Source organism: Falco punctatus, assembly GCF_963210335.1.
Source record: "Falco punctatus genome assembly, chromosome: 11".
Lineage (NCBI taxonomy): Eukaryota > Metazoa > Chordata > Aves > Falconiformes > Falconidae > Falco > Falco punctatus.
Window position 1 is genome coordinate 26,200,583 of NC_137591.1, and position 16,067 is coordinate 26,216,649.

The 16,067-nt window shown below is 52.2% G+C and overlaps 1 protein-coding gene across 6 annotated transcripts in view; it reads right to left on the reverse strand.

Annotated features, from left to right (window-relative positions):
- TEDC1 (tubulin epsilon and delta complex 1) overlaps positions 1-7,267 on the reverse strand; it is a 73,576-nt gene extending 66,309 nt beyond the window's left edge. For all 6 annotated transcript variants that reach the window (XM_080406779.1, XM_080406775.1, XM_080406778.1 and 3 more), the window contains exons 1-2: positions 7,112-7,267; positions 6,018-6,096 (exon numbers count right to left, since the gene is read on the reverse strand). In XM_080406779.1, coding sequence (XP_080262905.1) covers positions 6,018-6,096; positions 7,112-7,243 — 211 coding nt within the window. In that variant the 5' untranslated portion in view covers positions 7,244-7,267. The remainder of the gene's footprint in view (positions 1-6,017; positions 6,097-7,111) is intronic.
- Positions 7,268-16,067: the final 8,800 nt, after the last annotated feature.

The window sequence follows — 16,067 nt, forward strand, 5'->3', positions numbered from 1 at the left end:
GAGAGAAGGCCCTTGCATCAATGATGAGCGCCTAGCTGGTAACAACCAGAGGGTAGGAAGAAATGGTGGTTTCATGAGGGCTTTGTGCTACACAGTTGCTGTTCAACCAACTCAAAATGACACACAGACAACATGACAGTAACAGAAAATTTGGTGCTGATGTGATATTACTCAGTATAAGGAATTCAGGCAGATCATGAAGGATTGCAGAACCTAATGAGCCCATTCTTTAAAATGACATAATAAAATTCTTCTTAGAAAAAATGAAAAACTATGCACACAAGGGAAAAAACAATCCTAGCCTTACTGACACAGCAACAGGCTTGGAGCTGACCACTGGACTCAGAACACAATCTTGGATAATAAAGATCTTTTGTGACAGTATCACACTTGGTTCTCACAGGTATCCAAAGGCAAACTGAACGTAAGAAATCTAGAAAGAAACTAAACCAAACATTATATTGTTTTGTATATCTACTGTGAGCCCACATCTCAAATTCAGTGTTGTTTTATTTCTTCAGTTCCAAAAAGGCTACAGAAAACTTGGGGGAAAAAACGAAGATAAAAGATCAGTATGATCACAAGTACAGAACAGCTTCATTGTAAGAACCGACAACATATGCCAACAAGATGACTGAGAATGGGTATGACAAAACTCTTTTAAAATCATGAGTGCTGTGGAATGGGTGAATAGGGAATAATTTGTTTGCACAACATTTGATACAAGAACTGCAAGCCACCAAATAAAGTTAGCAAGCACGCAAGTCAAAACAAGTTAAATAAATGTTCTTCACACACAAAGTAAAGCTCTGAAATTTCTGGCCATGGGACACTGGGCACTGTTACACAGGCCCAAGGAGGAACTGGATTTACAGAACAGGAGTTCATGGAAGCTTATGAAATACAAAGATATGCTCTCTGGTTTGAGAAGTCTGAGAAGTAAATTACTAGAGGTTGAAAGAATACTCCCCTGAAAGTATCAGAGCATATTTGCTCTTTTCTTTCCCCTGGGCATCTACTTTTGACAGCTGCCCCAGATGGATGGAGCTAGAGGAACCTTCAGTTTGATCCACTTTAGGCATTCCTACATACTAAGGAAGAAAGCTACTCCCTTTTTCCAGCATAATGCTTCAGTATCTCCATTGGGTTTCATAAAAAAGCTACACACACACACAAGTAACAGGAAGCACAAACCTCTCACAATCAGAGACTGTCACTGCTGTCCTTAATTAACATAACAATCCATTACATTACATGCCCATTTGCCTGCTCCCTGCCACTTGTAGTAAAAACATCCCCTAGCACTGAAACGTATCATAATCCTTCTTTGTCTGGTATCAATCACTGAAGCTCAAAAACCACATAATGACCAACTTCAAAATAAAATAAAAAAACAAACAACCCAAGAAAAAAATCCTGTTGCTCTCAAAAGGATTTTGTTCATTACATGGGACTCTCACAGCGAAAAGTGGCTGATTTAACTTCATTTGCAAAAAGCTAAAGGAGTCTTACCCACCAAAAGTAATACAAAGCCAAGACACAAGGAGGAGCTACAAGCTCCTACTATGCTAGTAACCCTACAGGAGCAGTACACTGCTACAGCTCTGCCGAGGCTGGAAGGAGCTGGTAGTCACAACGGGCGACCAAGCCCTTTGCACCTTAACAGACCAAAGGAAGGTATATTGTCTGCACTGTCTGACCAGCTTCACGATTTAGGGAGACTAGTGCGGCTCCCTAAGGAGATGCCTACTTCCAGAGTGCTCCTCAGTCTAAATCCACAGCTGAAACTACTAAACAGATTACTAGACATCTTCAGCAGTAGAAGCAGAAATACAGTTGGCCACATGAAAGCTACAAATGAATTCCTGGCAAAGGCATGAACCATGACTGAAGAACAAAAACCAAGATCAGGAGCACGATTAAGCAGGTGACAATGGTGCAGAGCTACTATTTTTTTGCAGGACTAGTGTTTTGCACAGCAGAGCTTCTGCAGAAACACATGACAGTTGGACAAATGATTTTGAACCTAGCTTGTTTCTGCATTACAGAGAAAAAGGAAACTCAAACCCCTAAATCACTCTGCTCATTTTGCAGAACCTGTGAATGTAAAAACAAGCAGCTTCCCTTCACGACACTAGGGTGGCAGAAATGCCGATGGTTTGCTAATAATCTTGCTGTAGATATGCACTCCATTCCCTCATGCACAGGGGGAGCACTCAGATATTAGAGATATTAATTTGATCGCTCTTGAACATTCTCGCACGAGCTAGGTTTTCATGTTGCCCTTTCTTTTTCTTTGTGCATTTGTCAAGAAATTAAGTAACATAACAGGTAAAGGCAGAAATACTCCAAAAGGAAAGGTCAGTACTTACTTTCCACCTATTTCAAAGCAAGCAAGCATCACATGCTGCCACCTGCAGTTCAGGCAGCTCCCTAAGAAAACATCTCAAAGAGAAGGAATAGAGAGCAAGCCAGGTGGTTTTTCCCTTTATCACTGTTTCCCTGCTCTGACACACCACTCAGGACCAGATCCACCAAGGCAATTTGCCACCTGAAATTCTGTGTTGCTCTGGTCCTTTCTCTCTCCCTATTTCATCTCTCCCACTGCAACACACTGCCTTCACACGAGAGGGTATGATTTGTGTGAGTATCAGGCAGGAATAATGGGTGAGCAGTCAAAGCATGGATCTAGAACTGGGGCTCAAAGAGCCTTTCCATGACCTTAGAGAAGTCAGTTTTCCTCATCTCTAAAGTGCTCTGCTTACAAGGAAACAGTGCTTAGATAAATGGCAGCAGATGCTACATAAGTACCCCAAGACCAAGATGGATTCCTTCATAACATGCAGCTGAGAGATGAAAAAACATCACTCGGCAGATTAACACCAGTCACTCAAACATCTCCTCTTTGACAACATCTTCTTATGGCATTTCATGAGGATTAGGCAATTTAGAGAGAAAGACCTACACAGTCCTTCCAGCTAATCCCCTTCTGCATGCACATTATTTATAGAAGTATGTTTGGCAAGTAAGACCAAGCTGTGGATGAACCTCGGGTTTCAGCTCTCTTAAAACTATACTCAAGCTGTGCTCTTCCACTTTATGAATACTGCAGAACATTTTCAGTGAATTACAACATGATACACAAGTAAGGGTTATGCATCAGCCTGGCAGGCTAAGATGAAAAGGCACTAAATCAAGTACAAGAACAAGCACAGGTACTTCATGCACTCAGGCAAGAAACACCTGCATAGGTAGTGGTGTTATGGGAAACCATTGCTGCAGAAGAATGTTCTCTGCTTCATTTGTCAAACAAACAAAAATATATTACAGCTCCAGACTTCTTCCCCATACTATAAAACCTGAATTGCGACTCCAGAAAAGAAAGATTTCTGCCAACTATCTAAATGCATACTGCACTGCTACGTGCTGTGGCTGTTAGGTTGTTAACCGAGTCCACCAGCTTTCAGCTTCTGTGAGGAAAGAGCAGCGTCAAACCACTAATCATGACTTCATCAGTGTGGTTATGCCTGGAGTACTATTACACAGCTTACTTTGACTTGTGCTCCACTGACGAGAGACCCATTGTTCCAACATGTTTACAGGGCTGGAGTGTATTAACGCCTTCCCACTGGAGTTTACAGTGAGTGCTTTATGCTGCGTGAAGAAAAAAAATCTTCCAAAATGAGAAACCAAGAGCCATTTGCAGAATTTTATAGCCACTGACCGGCAGGCTTCAGCGCGGTTTCCCATTTCTTTCTGCAAGAACGCAATAGTTCTTACATTTTTGAAAACATCAAACTGGATTTTTTTCTATGTAATTTTTCAAATATTTTATTTTCTGCTAGCTAGGCAATAAAATACATCTACCATTCAAAAACATGGTGCAGAAAGTTTTTCTAAACAATGTCACATCACAAACGTAACAAGGAAATGACTAGTAGCTGTTCTAATCAAAGCAAATTTTAATCTCCTCTATAAAATTCACTGACACAACAAGATCAGATCAAAAACTGACTAATGAAAACTACTAACTTGAAACAGAAATACACACTGGGTTACAGCTTCAAATGTCACTAGATAAACAGGACTTCCCAGACCAAGGAAAACTGTTCTGGAAAAATCTGTCCTTTTCCATGGGCCAATCTGTAAAAGCATTCTATCCTTGCAATACACTGCTTTCTTCTAGCGCCTCACAACTGCAAATGGCCCAACATCTGGCAAGCAGTCCTTGAAACGTAGATCTCGTTCTACAGGGTGTTGAGAACCACTGTGACCCCAACACCACACACAGACTGCAGGTGAAAGTTCAATGTTTCCTTTGGAAAAATAAAAGGTACAAGGCCATTTGAGTATGGCTTTTTTCCAGAAAGCTGTTCATATGCACACAGTAACCTGTATTCCAAAGGAGTCTTCACAGCCTTCCTCTGGGATCTGGCAACTGCTGCTCTCGCCTTGTTTTAGCTAAGATAATTAAGAGGTTGCATAAACCAGCAAAGAAAGCCTGATCCATGGACTAAAGCACTAGACTTGGACTAGAGGAATCTGTTTCAATTCCTTGCTGTGCAACAGGATCCTGTACAAACCTGAGAAAATTATTCAGTCCCTATGCCCAAGGCCTCCACTTCATTTACATTATATAAATACCTGAAAGACCACAAGTGCTCCAGAGCAGCGACAGAGAAGGCAGTAAAATATTGATCGTGTTCACAGCAAACAACTCATTCACTTGGCCAAGCAAAGGTGATTAGTGTAATTTGAAAAACAGTACAGCCCTCCAACCTGAATTTCAGCTTTAATCACCAAGTTGTGAATAACTAAGTTTCTTAAAAATCAGCTCAGCAGTTCCGAGCAGAACCACACATTCCTACTTCACAATCTACCAGCCAAGGCTGGGTGTGCTCTCTCTAGAGCCAGCAACCTGCCACATGCACACAAAAATCCTGTCTCCAAACGCTACAAGCGACTAGTATGGGAACAGCCAGGATTCAGTGAGGTTGCACTTGTGCAGGCCCACCTCCACAAAGCTGTATGAGGCAGTCAATAAATGGACTTGCCATACACAGCAGATTGTGGATGAGCAGAAAAGCAAAAACAACCAAATGAAAAATAGCAGTACTGTGAGTAACACAGAAACATGCCGATTTCCTGCTGAGCTACCAGCAAAACTATGCAGTTTTGCTCCACACTGCACAATTCCTTTTTTAACTCTTGTTTACAGAGCCATCAGATTCCCAGCTCTCCGGGGGGTTAAACAATGTAATCTAGGTTCTTTTTGCTTTCAAGAGCAAAAGTGGATTTTAAGTGGTTTTGGTCCAAGGAGACTTTTATCCATCACAGACAATCCCATTCTCAAAACTTCCTCTGACAATGAAAGAGGTCAAGAGACATCTTTCAAGAGAGAAGTCTGGGGAGTAGTATCATACCTGGAATCACGTATACTTAAATAGTAATTAGTGTTCCATCATTGTGAGAAGCCAGCCGGCATTCAGCTTCCCTCTGGTGCAGCGGCCCTGTCCACAGAGATATTCATGGTCCCTCTACAATACACACACTTTTTGTTTTGTCTAGAACTTCAGAACACTGCCTTTATGGTTCATATACTGTAATTCACAGCCCTGATATAGGACTTGATAGAAAATTAACCACAGAATCATGTGTCATATACAGAATGGGAAAAGAAGGAATCAAAGGAAAAACAAATCTATTTCTGTAATTATCTCTGCAGATGATGAGAATGCCTAAGATCACTGCACAGATCTACCTGTGGTAAAACATCAAAAGAGAAGCAAGAGTCCCTGACAGATGCAAGAATATCCCAGTTCCCTAGACAAAGCAAGCCAAAGAGGAGTAAACCTGCCTGCACAGCTGCTGTAAAACAGTAAGTTGGTGGCACAAGTATTCAAAATAGAGCATTCCTGGCAGGGAGCAAGGGCCCAAAAGAAAAAGTGCTACAAGACCAGTCCCAGTACTTCCCTGGGACAGATGGGGATCGCAGTCACCCAGACTGACTAGGTTACCTATGGCATCAGACTCTGTCCACTTGCTTCCATGGATTTGTTTCAGAAGAGCATAGAGCAGCCTCCAGCAATCCAGGGTCTGCGAAAAAAGAGGGGTGGAGGGAGATCAGTAGGCAAAATATTTGTCATATATTTAGTCTTAACTAGACATTTAAACCCATATCTGAGCATACATTTTTACATGGAAAAGCACACCAGTATCCTGCCAACGCTGCCGAATCAGGCAAGTTCACCTATTAGCTGCGTTATGAATGTTACCTACAGCAAGGTGCACGCAGAAAGAGAAGGGCTACTAATGCTGGCTGCACAGCAAGATCCAGCACTTCCACTTTGAGGCACATGCGTCCAGGACCACAGCTTCTAAAATATCTGCTCTGATATAACCACATATGGCACAACTCACCCACAGTCAAACAAGCACTTGAAGACACCATAAAGATCTGACCATGATAGTATCAAAAACTCACAAACAAGAGGCAGCACACAGTGAGTTGGAACTGGAAATCATTTCTTGGCCACGCAAGGACAACACGCTGACAAACTGAGAGTGATTCTTACAGCTAGAATTTCAGCCAACACTCGTAAAATGCTTAAAATAGCTATCTGAGCAAGTGGAGCACCCTGCATGTGAGCTGAAGGCCTCGCACTCATCACCCTGTAAAGCCCTGAAACAGAAAGACCCAGGCAAGTGTACAGTAAAGGGAAGCACACCTCAGGCGGCACTAGAAAGGTGTTGCAGACCACGGTGCAATATCATGCTTTGCGTTAAAACCGCAGTAAGAGAAAGCCCTTCCCAGCGCAGCGAGCTCTCCAGGACTCACACAACACATGCCGGCTGGGGCCCACACCGCGGTCCCCCCACGCAGGGCCTGGCTCCACACAGCTGCCCCTGTCCCAAGGCCCAGCCCCACCTAGGTGCCACCGTCCCGCCCCCCCCCAGGACCCGACCCCACACGGGGAGGACCCCTGCCCGCCCACAGCGATGTCCCCCCAGCGGGGCCCGCTGCACCGCCCACCCACCCCGAGACCACGGAGGCTGCCAGGCGACAGCCGGGGCCGCCAGCGAGGGGTGCCCCGGGGCGGCCCGCGCTCACCGCCTGCGGCCGGTCGAACCTGGCACGGCGCAGGGTGTCGGGGGCGGGCCGGGCGGGGGGCGGCAGGGCCCGGCACAAGGCGCCGACGGCGGCCGACAACGCCCGGTCCCGCCGCTCCTGCCGCCGCCTCATCGCGCCCGCCGCCGCTTCCCGCCCTCCGCCGGCGCGCGGCGGGAGCATGCGCAGTCCGCCGCAACCCCGCTAGCCCGCCCCCTACGGCGCCCCCTGGCGGCCGGGAGGGAGCACCGCCGCGCCAGTGCGCCTTGCCGCCATGCCCTCTCGTAGCGCACTGATCTGCCCCTTGTTTGTTCTGCCCTGCAGGGCAGAGCTCGCTTCTTGCCTCCCCCAGCAAGTGACCCCCCGGGCGAGTGGGAAGCGCCCGGTGGACGGTCGCCCCCGCAAGGCACGCCTCCCCCACGGCCAGGCCGCACCGCCCGCCCGGCCGCAGGCCCCGAGGAGAGCCGGCCGCTTCCCCGCCCTTCCTGGCTGGAAACGGCAACAGCCCGCTTCGGCTTTCCGAAAAACGCCTCCCTGCTGCTGTCAGACCAAGAAATCCTTCCTCGGCCGATGGGAGCCGAGGCCTGTCCCCCGGCTCCCCGCCTTCCTCTCGGCGCCAGGGGCGGTGGCGCAGGCAGCCTGCCTCCCCCGCGGGTGAGCTCACCACTGAGGCGATCCCAGGGGTTAATCCGGCATGAGGAGGCGGCCCTTCGGGAGATAGCCTTGGTCACTGGGGTGGGAAGGCCACCTCTTGGCTGGGGTTTACGTGGCAGAAGCCTGGCCGAGGTGGGCTCCAGCTGCGGGCCTTGCGGAGGGACCTGGCCTGCTCCACCCGCACAGCCGGGCCCCTGCCTGTGCCTGTACACCAAACCTGCTCAGAACCCCCGCTCACTGATGGTTTCTTGGCCAGTTACCCAGTTCACAACCCATTTAACACACTATGCATGAACCTAGTGTGATGCTTTTATCTACTGTGATACTTTTCTCCCCACACCCCCACCCCCAATATCTGAACACCGTGAAACAACACATGAAATCCAGCTATGGAACAGCCCCTTGCAGCCTGAAACAACACATGGAATCCCTTCCAGCTATGGAACAACCTCTTGCAGCCAAATGGCTCCTCGCAATGAGGAGAGAAATTGCATTGGTCCAACGAGACCTTCAGCAAAGCCGGCTTGCTAACGTGAACTGCATTTGCACTCTTTCCCTCCATTTGCTGCCCCTCCTGCTTCCCACCCCTGTGCCGGGGAGCGCAGCCCTTCCCGACGCCAAGCGCTGCATCGCTGCTCTCCCAGTCCTGCAGATCCTGGCTGCTGCTCCAGCCAGCCCTGAAAGGACCCCTGGGTGTGAGTTACCCAGGCTTAAGGATTTTTAAAATATCTCCTCCAGCAGCTGTTGTCTCACATCCTCCTTCATTCCTAACGGCCTGGAAAGCATTTTCCTTATCCCTTGTCCAGCTCTAGCTCAGCAATCTCTATCTGCTTCCTTGTTCTCCTTCCTTACAGGTTTGGCATCTCCATACAGTTCCTTGTCTTTGGTTCCCAAAAGCCCAAAGTCCTTTTTTATTGCCCAGAGCCTTATCGGACCTGGATAATCCTCTGCTGTCTTTGGCATCCTTCGCGGCTTTCCGTACCTTGCCGCTATCAGGCACTGTCTGGTGCCTCCGTGACACATCACTTGTCTATTTTCCCGTCCCTGCTGCAAACTCTGGGCAGGAGGACCCTCAGCTGCAGCCAATTTCCTTTGTTTTCTTGACCACTCCATAAACCCTGCTCAAAGCCATCCCTGTCCCCACACACATTCCTCTGTCTAGGCCTCTCCTCCCGGGGGCAGCTGCCTGCTTTCCCGCTGCAGAGACAAGGGCTCTCCTGCAGCACCCAGCGCACACACCAGTGGGTGGTTCTGCCCATCATCCCCGCTCTGGGCTCCTGTCCCCCAGCCAACGCACCCCAGCCAGTGAGCATCACCACCTGGCACAGGAGCAGCAGCTGGGATGCACGCCATGCTGGCATGCCAAGAGCCTGTGTGCCACCTCTTCATCCCGCCGGCCAGGCCAGCCCCGCGGTGCCCCAGAGCCAAGCTGGCTGCCCTCCCGGCTGGTGTCCCCTGGTCCCCAGCCCCACGGCTCCCCCGGCACGCAGCCCCGTGGGCGCAGCTGACACAAGATGCCTGGCGCTGCGGAGGGTTGGCGCCTGGCCATGGGTGAGTCGGACGCCAGGCAGCTTATCCCAGCCTCTCTGGCGCGATGCGGCACAGCACAGCGCAGCGGGGGCTCAATCTCAGCACACAAGGCCCCACTTATCTGCTCTGCCGGCTGCCGGGGCGGTTTTCCCAGGATGGGAGAAGCTGATGGGAAGGCAATGGTTTCCTGCTGCAGAGATGGACCTAGTGCTGCGGACAGATGAAGGAGGTGATGGTGTGACAGCCTCCAGCATGCTGTCCCAGCAGTGCTGGGGATGCCATCCCACTGACAGCACAGCCCCTGCATCCAAGGCACCCTCACCTCCGCTGTCCCCAGTCCCACCGGGACGGACAGATGCAAACAAGCAGTGACAGGCTGGTGTCACTCTGATGGCACTGTGTACACCTGAGAGGTCACGGGAGACTGGCGGGAGCCCCCAGGATCCCCTGTATGGCAGGGGGAAGCAGAACAGAGCTCTGGGCCCTACAGCTCTGCCCTGGCACCAAGGCAAGCTGCTGCTGCAGCGAGCACAGCGAAAGGGACCACAGTGGGAAGAGATGGTCTGGGCTTATATTGAGATGCCAGGGATGCTCCTCCTGGGGAGGGGTCACCGGGCTTCACCCTCGCTGGGTTCCAGGGGCTCGCACGATGCCGTGCAGCCACGCAGCGGACCATTTTCAGCACATGTGTCAGCTGGGGTCATTTCCGCCGCGGGTGACTCAGCCGGGCCCAGAGGCCTGTTTGCGCCTGCACCATGGCAACCCGCTGCCGCAGACAGCCCCACTGCTGGTGGCGTTGCCAGAGATGACAGCCACATCACATTGCCTCATGCAGATTGTATGCAATAACGGCAATCTCTGCTCGCTCCGGCAGCAGCACAGCTTCCTGATGCCACCACAGCCCAGCCCTGCCAAAGGGAAGGTGTGAGCTCTCCTTCTGGGAGAACAACCACTTTGTTCTTTTATTTTTATTACTTTTTTTTAATGCTTTTATCCCTGTGCAGGCGCAGGCAGGAGCCAGCCTGTCTCCCGGCCAGGTCCCCAGGCCGTGCATGGGTGCTTCCCAGGCTCCACCGGCAGCTCAGGGCAGCCGAAGTTCCTCGCTCCTCTCCTCTCCCCTTCTCCTCCCTGCAGCAGCAGCAGCTGAGCAGACACCGCAGCAGAGCGCAGCTGCTCTCCCTGCCCGCGCAAAGGAGGCTTTGGGTGGCCATAGCATGTCACTCCCAGGGCAGATCAGGCAGGCTGCACCATTTCCTATTGCAGATGTTTCCAGCTCCTTCCCAACACCCTCCCTGCTCTTTTATACATGCACTCTCTCCCCTCGCTGGGATGCCAGGTTCACCCGAGCGGGAAAAGGCACAGCCTGGCAGCAGGGCGAACACCACACTGCCAGGAAGGAGCAGAGGAGCCCAAGGGCTGTGAATACCTGCTGCCTGCAGAGCAGGGTAGGCCTGCAGTGGTGCTGGGCCCCACCCCGCCTGGGGAAGGGTCAGGGATCACAGCTCCCACCAGGCACAGAGCAGCCCCAGCATCTGATGATAATGATGATCTGTTGTGGGCTCATGTCTCCATCAGCCAAGCAGCCCTCCCTGGCTGGGGAGGGGATGGTTCCTTCTGGACCAGCCACCTGGCATCTCTGCTGCTGTAGTCCAGCCGTCAGCACGCTCAGAGCAGCCACGTCAGGTTGCAGATAGGCACCTCCTGGCCCCAGAGCCATGAGCTGCCTCCTGGCATCATCCTCACCCATGGGTGCGGGGGGTGCTGATACTGCTGGCATGCAGGTTTCCTGGACGTGGTGAGTTTGCCTGCAATAGGCCTGTGTGTGAGCTGTAGTGCCAAAAGCGAAGGTCGGCTCCCAGCAGTCTGATGCTTAAGATAGGCATTGGCATTTCAGGCCCTCTGATGGAAGGTCTGCACTTTCACTATGATGAGTGAATTGGGAAGGATTAGAAAAAAAAGATCTGAGACCTCACAATTCTCTGTTCTCAGGAGTTTCACCCTTTTCTTTTTACTCAGATAGCTGAGCTGATGTTCTTCTGCACTGAGGGAAACGCCCGAAGAAAGACAGGGGCTATGGTGGGAAGCTTTTGCACCCTTCTACCTTGGAAACTCTCCTTATTTCCTTGAAAATAACACAAGAGATCTGAAAGTAAAATGCAGCTCTAGTGCCCGATGCCAACTTTTCATGGGCTCCTGGATGAGGAGAGCCACCGAGGACCTGGCAAACCTCCACAGGGCTCTTTGCACCCAGCTCCTCTCCAACACTGGATCAGCAGCAGCAGGCGTGGGGTGATGGTGGAACAGCCCATCCCCTCTCCATCTTGCTCCCTGATTAAACCTTAGTCTCCAGTACCATGATTCATGGTCTCATCTGCTGCTTGTTATGCCCCTGGCCATCTCCCTTCTCCAGAGCCCCCCTGCCTTCAGTATCTTCAGCTGCTTCAGTATTTGCTGGGGATGTTGTTCTGCACCAGGAACAAGGTTTGACCCTCTACCACCTCTGCAAAGCTGTTTCTGCTGGCGGGATGGGGCTTCCCCAACCTGCTGCCTTGCAGAGCTGGGCAGGGAAGTCCCAGCTCCCTCTGCAAGCTCGCAGAGCTCCTGCAGCTCGACATCAGCTGCATGGTCCCCTTAACCATTGCCCAGATGAGACAGGCAGATTTCTGAGATGTTAAGAGATAGGCAGACACTTTCTTGACCTAAAAGATATCAGAGCTCTTCAAGCTTAAGACAAATCAGCCTTAAAAATAACTGAAGCAGTGGTGAGCCAGATACCACCCAGCTGCAGGCTGGCTTTGTCCCCACGAGCCCTGCGCAGCAAAGAACAGAAACTCCCTGCAGCCACAGCCCCCATGCCACACTCCCCCGGCCCTGCCTGCACCCTGCCTGTCCCTGAAAGGGACACAGCTTTATTGGCAGAAACACACCATCAGGGAAACAAACCGCTCGCCACCTCACGGCAGGCGCCTGGCTGCATGTGTGCTGCAAGGGCCTCTGTGTCCCCAAGGTGCCAGAGCCTGCATGGCTGAGACACAAAGGCACTGCAAGGGAACTGCCAGAGGTGTCACATCAGTCCTGCCAGGGGAGGGTCGGTGGCCCTGCCAGCATCTCAGCAAGGCAGTGTTGAGCCAGACCCCCCAGCTCCCCAGCACGTTAGCCCCATTGCGAGCTGCAGCCCACCGCCGCAGTCAGGCTGGCAGGACACAGCCCTGTCCCTGGGCTGTGGCTGACGCTTTGGCTAAGGACAGCGCTGGGGAGCGATGCTGAGGGCAGCACCCTGCTGCAAGGCTTCCAGCCTAAGCCATCCCCCGTTCCAGCTGCAGGCTCAGGGACACATCTGTCCCCTCCTTCGGATTAAGGTCTGTTCCATCTGTGCTAGGAGAAAGACGCAGGGCCAGGGAGCCCACACTGGCCCCTCCTGCCTGCACCCTGCCGCCACTGGGGGCTGAAGCAACACCCATACTTCTTACAGACCAGCTGAAGGACACACACCCACCCCCCTTTCTGCCCCCTTTCTCCTTTTTTCTTCTGTACAGAAAACCACATAGCTGGGGTGGGGAACAGCAGCAGTTTAGTATCTGAACCCGTCCTGTTTCCTGTCCTTTGCCAAAACCTCTTCTGCTTCCCTACCCAGGGCGCTGGGGCTCGCCCACACCCAGCTGCCCCAGAAACGGGGATGTTGTTTGTGTTTTTTTTGTCACAGTGATGAAGTGTTTATAGCAACTATCACCCCACAATCCACAAACCTCACTGATCTCAGACCAAACTTCCGAAACAATGACAGAGAAAGCACAGCCCTTTCCTCCAGGGTCAGCAACCGTGGCGTTTCAGGTCACTGAAACAGCAGACCTTCGTGCTGGGCATCACCATGCTGGAGATCACCCGGCACCTTTTGCTGTCCCAAATGGGCACCTCAAGGCTGTGGTCATGCCCTGACCCCCCCCCTGTGATGGCAGCGATACCCCTGTGGCTGCTGACCAGGTGGGATGTAGGGGTGGGAGCATCTGGCAGGCCACACCGAGCTGGCATCCCTGGGCTGCTTCCCCAAAAAAGCTGGGATTTGCCCTGAGCATCCTGCTCTCACCGTCATCCCTGTTGCAGGAGCAGCAGAGCCAGGACATTGCCACACTGGGAAGGAAGGGATCATCCCTGCCTTTCCCCAGCTCCTGCTGGGGGTCAGAGCTGAAAGCATCGCAGATGAGCTGCGCTGGAAGCCACGCTGCTGCCTGTCTGCACAGCTCATGCTCCGGACCACAGAGATTTACTGTTCAGTGGAGAAAAGACTATGGCTGCTGACAGCCCACCTCCCCAGCCCACCGGCCGCCGCTGAGCCTCGCTGCGCATCCGAGGGGAGCGCCTGGCTTGGCTGTGGGTTTCCTATCCAAATGTGATACAGCTGTTTCTGCTTCCTCTCCAAAGACCAAAGCGAGTTTTAAGAAATCAATTTATTGTGTTATTTTCTTTGACTAAGGCTCCTTGCAGATGTGACCTGCGTCTGAACTGCCCAACCTCACTGCATCGAGGATGGAGCAGGCAGAGAGCGTGACTTGTACAAGCACCGCGCTGGGAGAGGAGTAACCTGACAGCAAGTCCTGGGACTAAAGGCCATTTCTATGGGAGTGCCTGTGGCAGGGCAGGCGGAGAAACAGGATGCTCCGAAGGAACTTTTTGGGTGCCAATACCCAAGGGCTTGTCCCCAGAGCTTGCTTGAGGGACCCCCAGTTTTTAACCCCACACACACTCGGCACAGAGTGAGGCAGCTGCCGTATCAAGTGTAGCTTCTTTGCAGATTTCCAGAGGCTGCACAGACCTCACACAGCTCAGTTCCTACATCCCACCACGCACCCAGGGCAGGGAGAGCCATCCCCAGCCACCACACCTACACCTGGTATGGGTGGCAGGGACCAAAGCAAAGGGCAGCCCTGTGCAGCACGCTGCTAACAGCAACATGCTAACTCCTGCCCGAGCTGTGGCTGCTGCCCACAGAACAAGGCTTTCAGCTGAACGGCTGGATTGCCCCAGCCTCTCCCTGGGTTCCATACCTCCCAGTGGTTCCCTGCTCCTCCCTGCTGGTTTGGCCCCTTGCACCTGGAATTAGCTGCTCCTGAAAAGTTTTGGTGCAGGGCCCTGATGGGAAAGACCTGCAGCCCAATTCATGGGTCCCTCTCCCAGCTGGACACACTTCTACAAATCCAGCAGAAGATCAAGCTTGTGTATGCCACTATTTTTAATGCCCAAGGGTAAACTCTATCTCACTGGCATGCTTAAAGCTGCCGAGATTATATCACTAGTTTGCTTTGAAGCCAGCTTCACAGAGGAAAGCAGGTCCCTGTGCCCCAGGGGCGGGCTGGGTGCCAGCAGCCATGCAGAGCAGGACTGTGGCATCTCACTGGCCGGGAGCCATGGGTGCTGGGATGCCTGGGAGGCTGCTGGCAAGGGCAGTAGTGGGAGTGGGAGAGCAGGGGGCCCTGCAAGCCCTGGCTGGCTGGGAGGTGTGGTGGTGGCCCACCAGCAATAGCTGGGGTTTGCCTTTGACACGGACGCCTGCGTTTGTTGTGCTAACTGGGTGGGAGGCCAGGCACCACCAGCTGCTCAAGTGTGTCCCACTGAAGTGTGCCTAGTGGGTGCAGAGACTTTTTGGCATCAAGCACATGGGAACGTTTTAAGATGCTTATCAGATCGGGCTGCTTCTGACACCAAAGATTTTTACATTGGACACATCCCTCTGACCCCTGAGGGTTTTGGACAAGTCCCAGGAAGGCTGGCGTGACAGTAAGATGCAGAGCAGTCTCTAAGGAAATGCATGCATAAACTGTAGACAAAAATATCCCAGTGTATGACAAAGTATTTCTGAATATGTAAATGGTGTGGTTCAGGTTAAAGAAAGACATGGTTAAGAAACCATTTTAGAAACATCCCTCAAGCTGACAGTTTTTTGCATCTGTCAGTACTGTTCTTCCAGCAGGGCAAAGAGGCTGAAACATGAAAGAGCAAAATGCTTGCAAGGCAGCTCTCACCTTGTAATACTGCACCTTTGCTTTCCCTACCGAGGGAGGCTGGCCCGGCCTCGCCAGTAGCCTCCTGCCCTACTTGGCCTTTTCACACGGCTACTCAGAGTGAAAGCAGCAGATACCAGCTTTGCCTGATGTGGCAGGCTGCTGCCGCCCATCCAGACACCTCTCTGCCCCAACTGGGGACTACGAAGTGCCATCTCAGATCCAGGAGCACAGAACTGGGGGCTGCCCATGGGCACGGCTGTCCAGCAGGCACTGCCAGGGGCTGGGACATGGCCGGGAGGCCACTGAGTGCCACAGGGACCTCAGGTCAGCTGTCTCCCTTGTCCAGCAGCACTGCATGCCTCTGCTTTAACCCCATGACAGCCACAAGCATCAAGAGGTGGCTCCACACTCTAGACTTCTGCAAACATCACGACACAGACCCAGTGAGGTTGTGGGTGGGGTAGGACCTTCCCCCCAAGCCCAGGGAGACCCTGACCCTGGACAAGCACCGGCACGACACCCACCACTCTTTCCTTTGGGGCGCACTAAGCTCCGGTGCCCGCAGCACCCTGGGGCTGTTCTCACCCCCCAGAGCTCAAGCAGCCCCTGGGGTGGGCAGCCAAGGGCAGGACCCTGCGCACACCAGGAGCAAAAGCATGTGGAGCCATCCACACGGTGAGGGGCTTGATCCAGAAGCCACAGGAGTCCTTAAGCAAGCAGCAAACACTTTGCAAGCGAGCCCCACAGGACTCCGGTTACAGAGCACAGCAGCGACA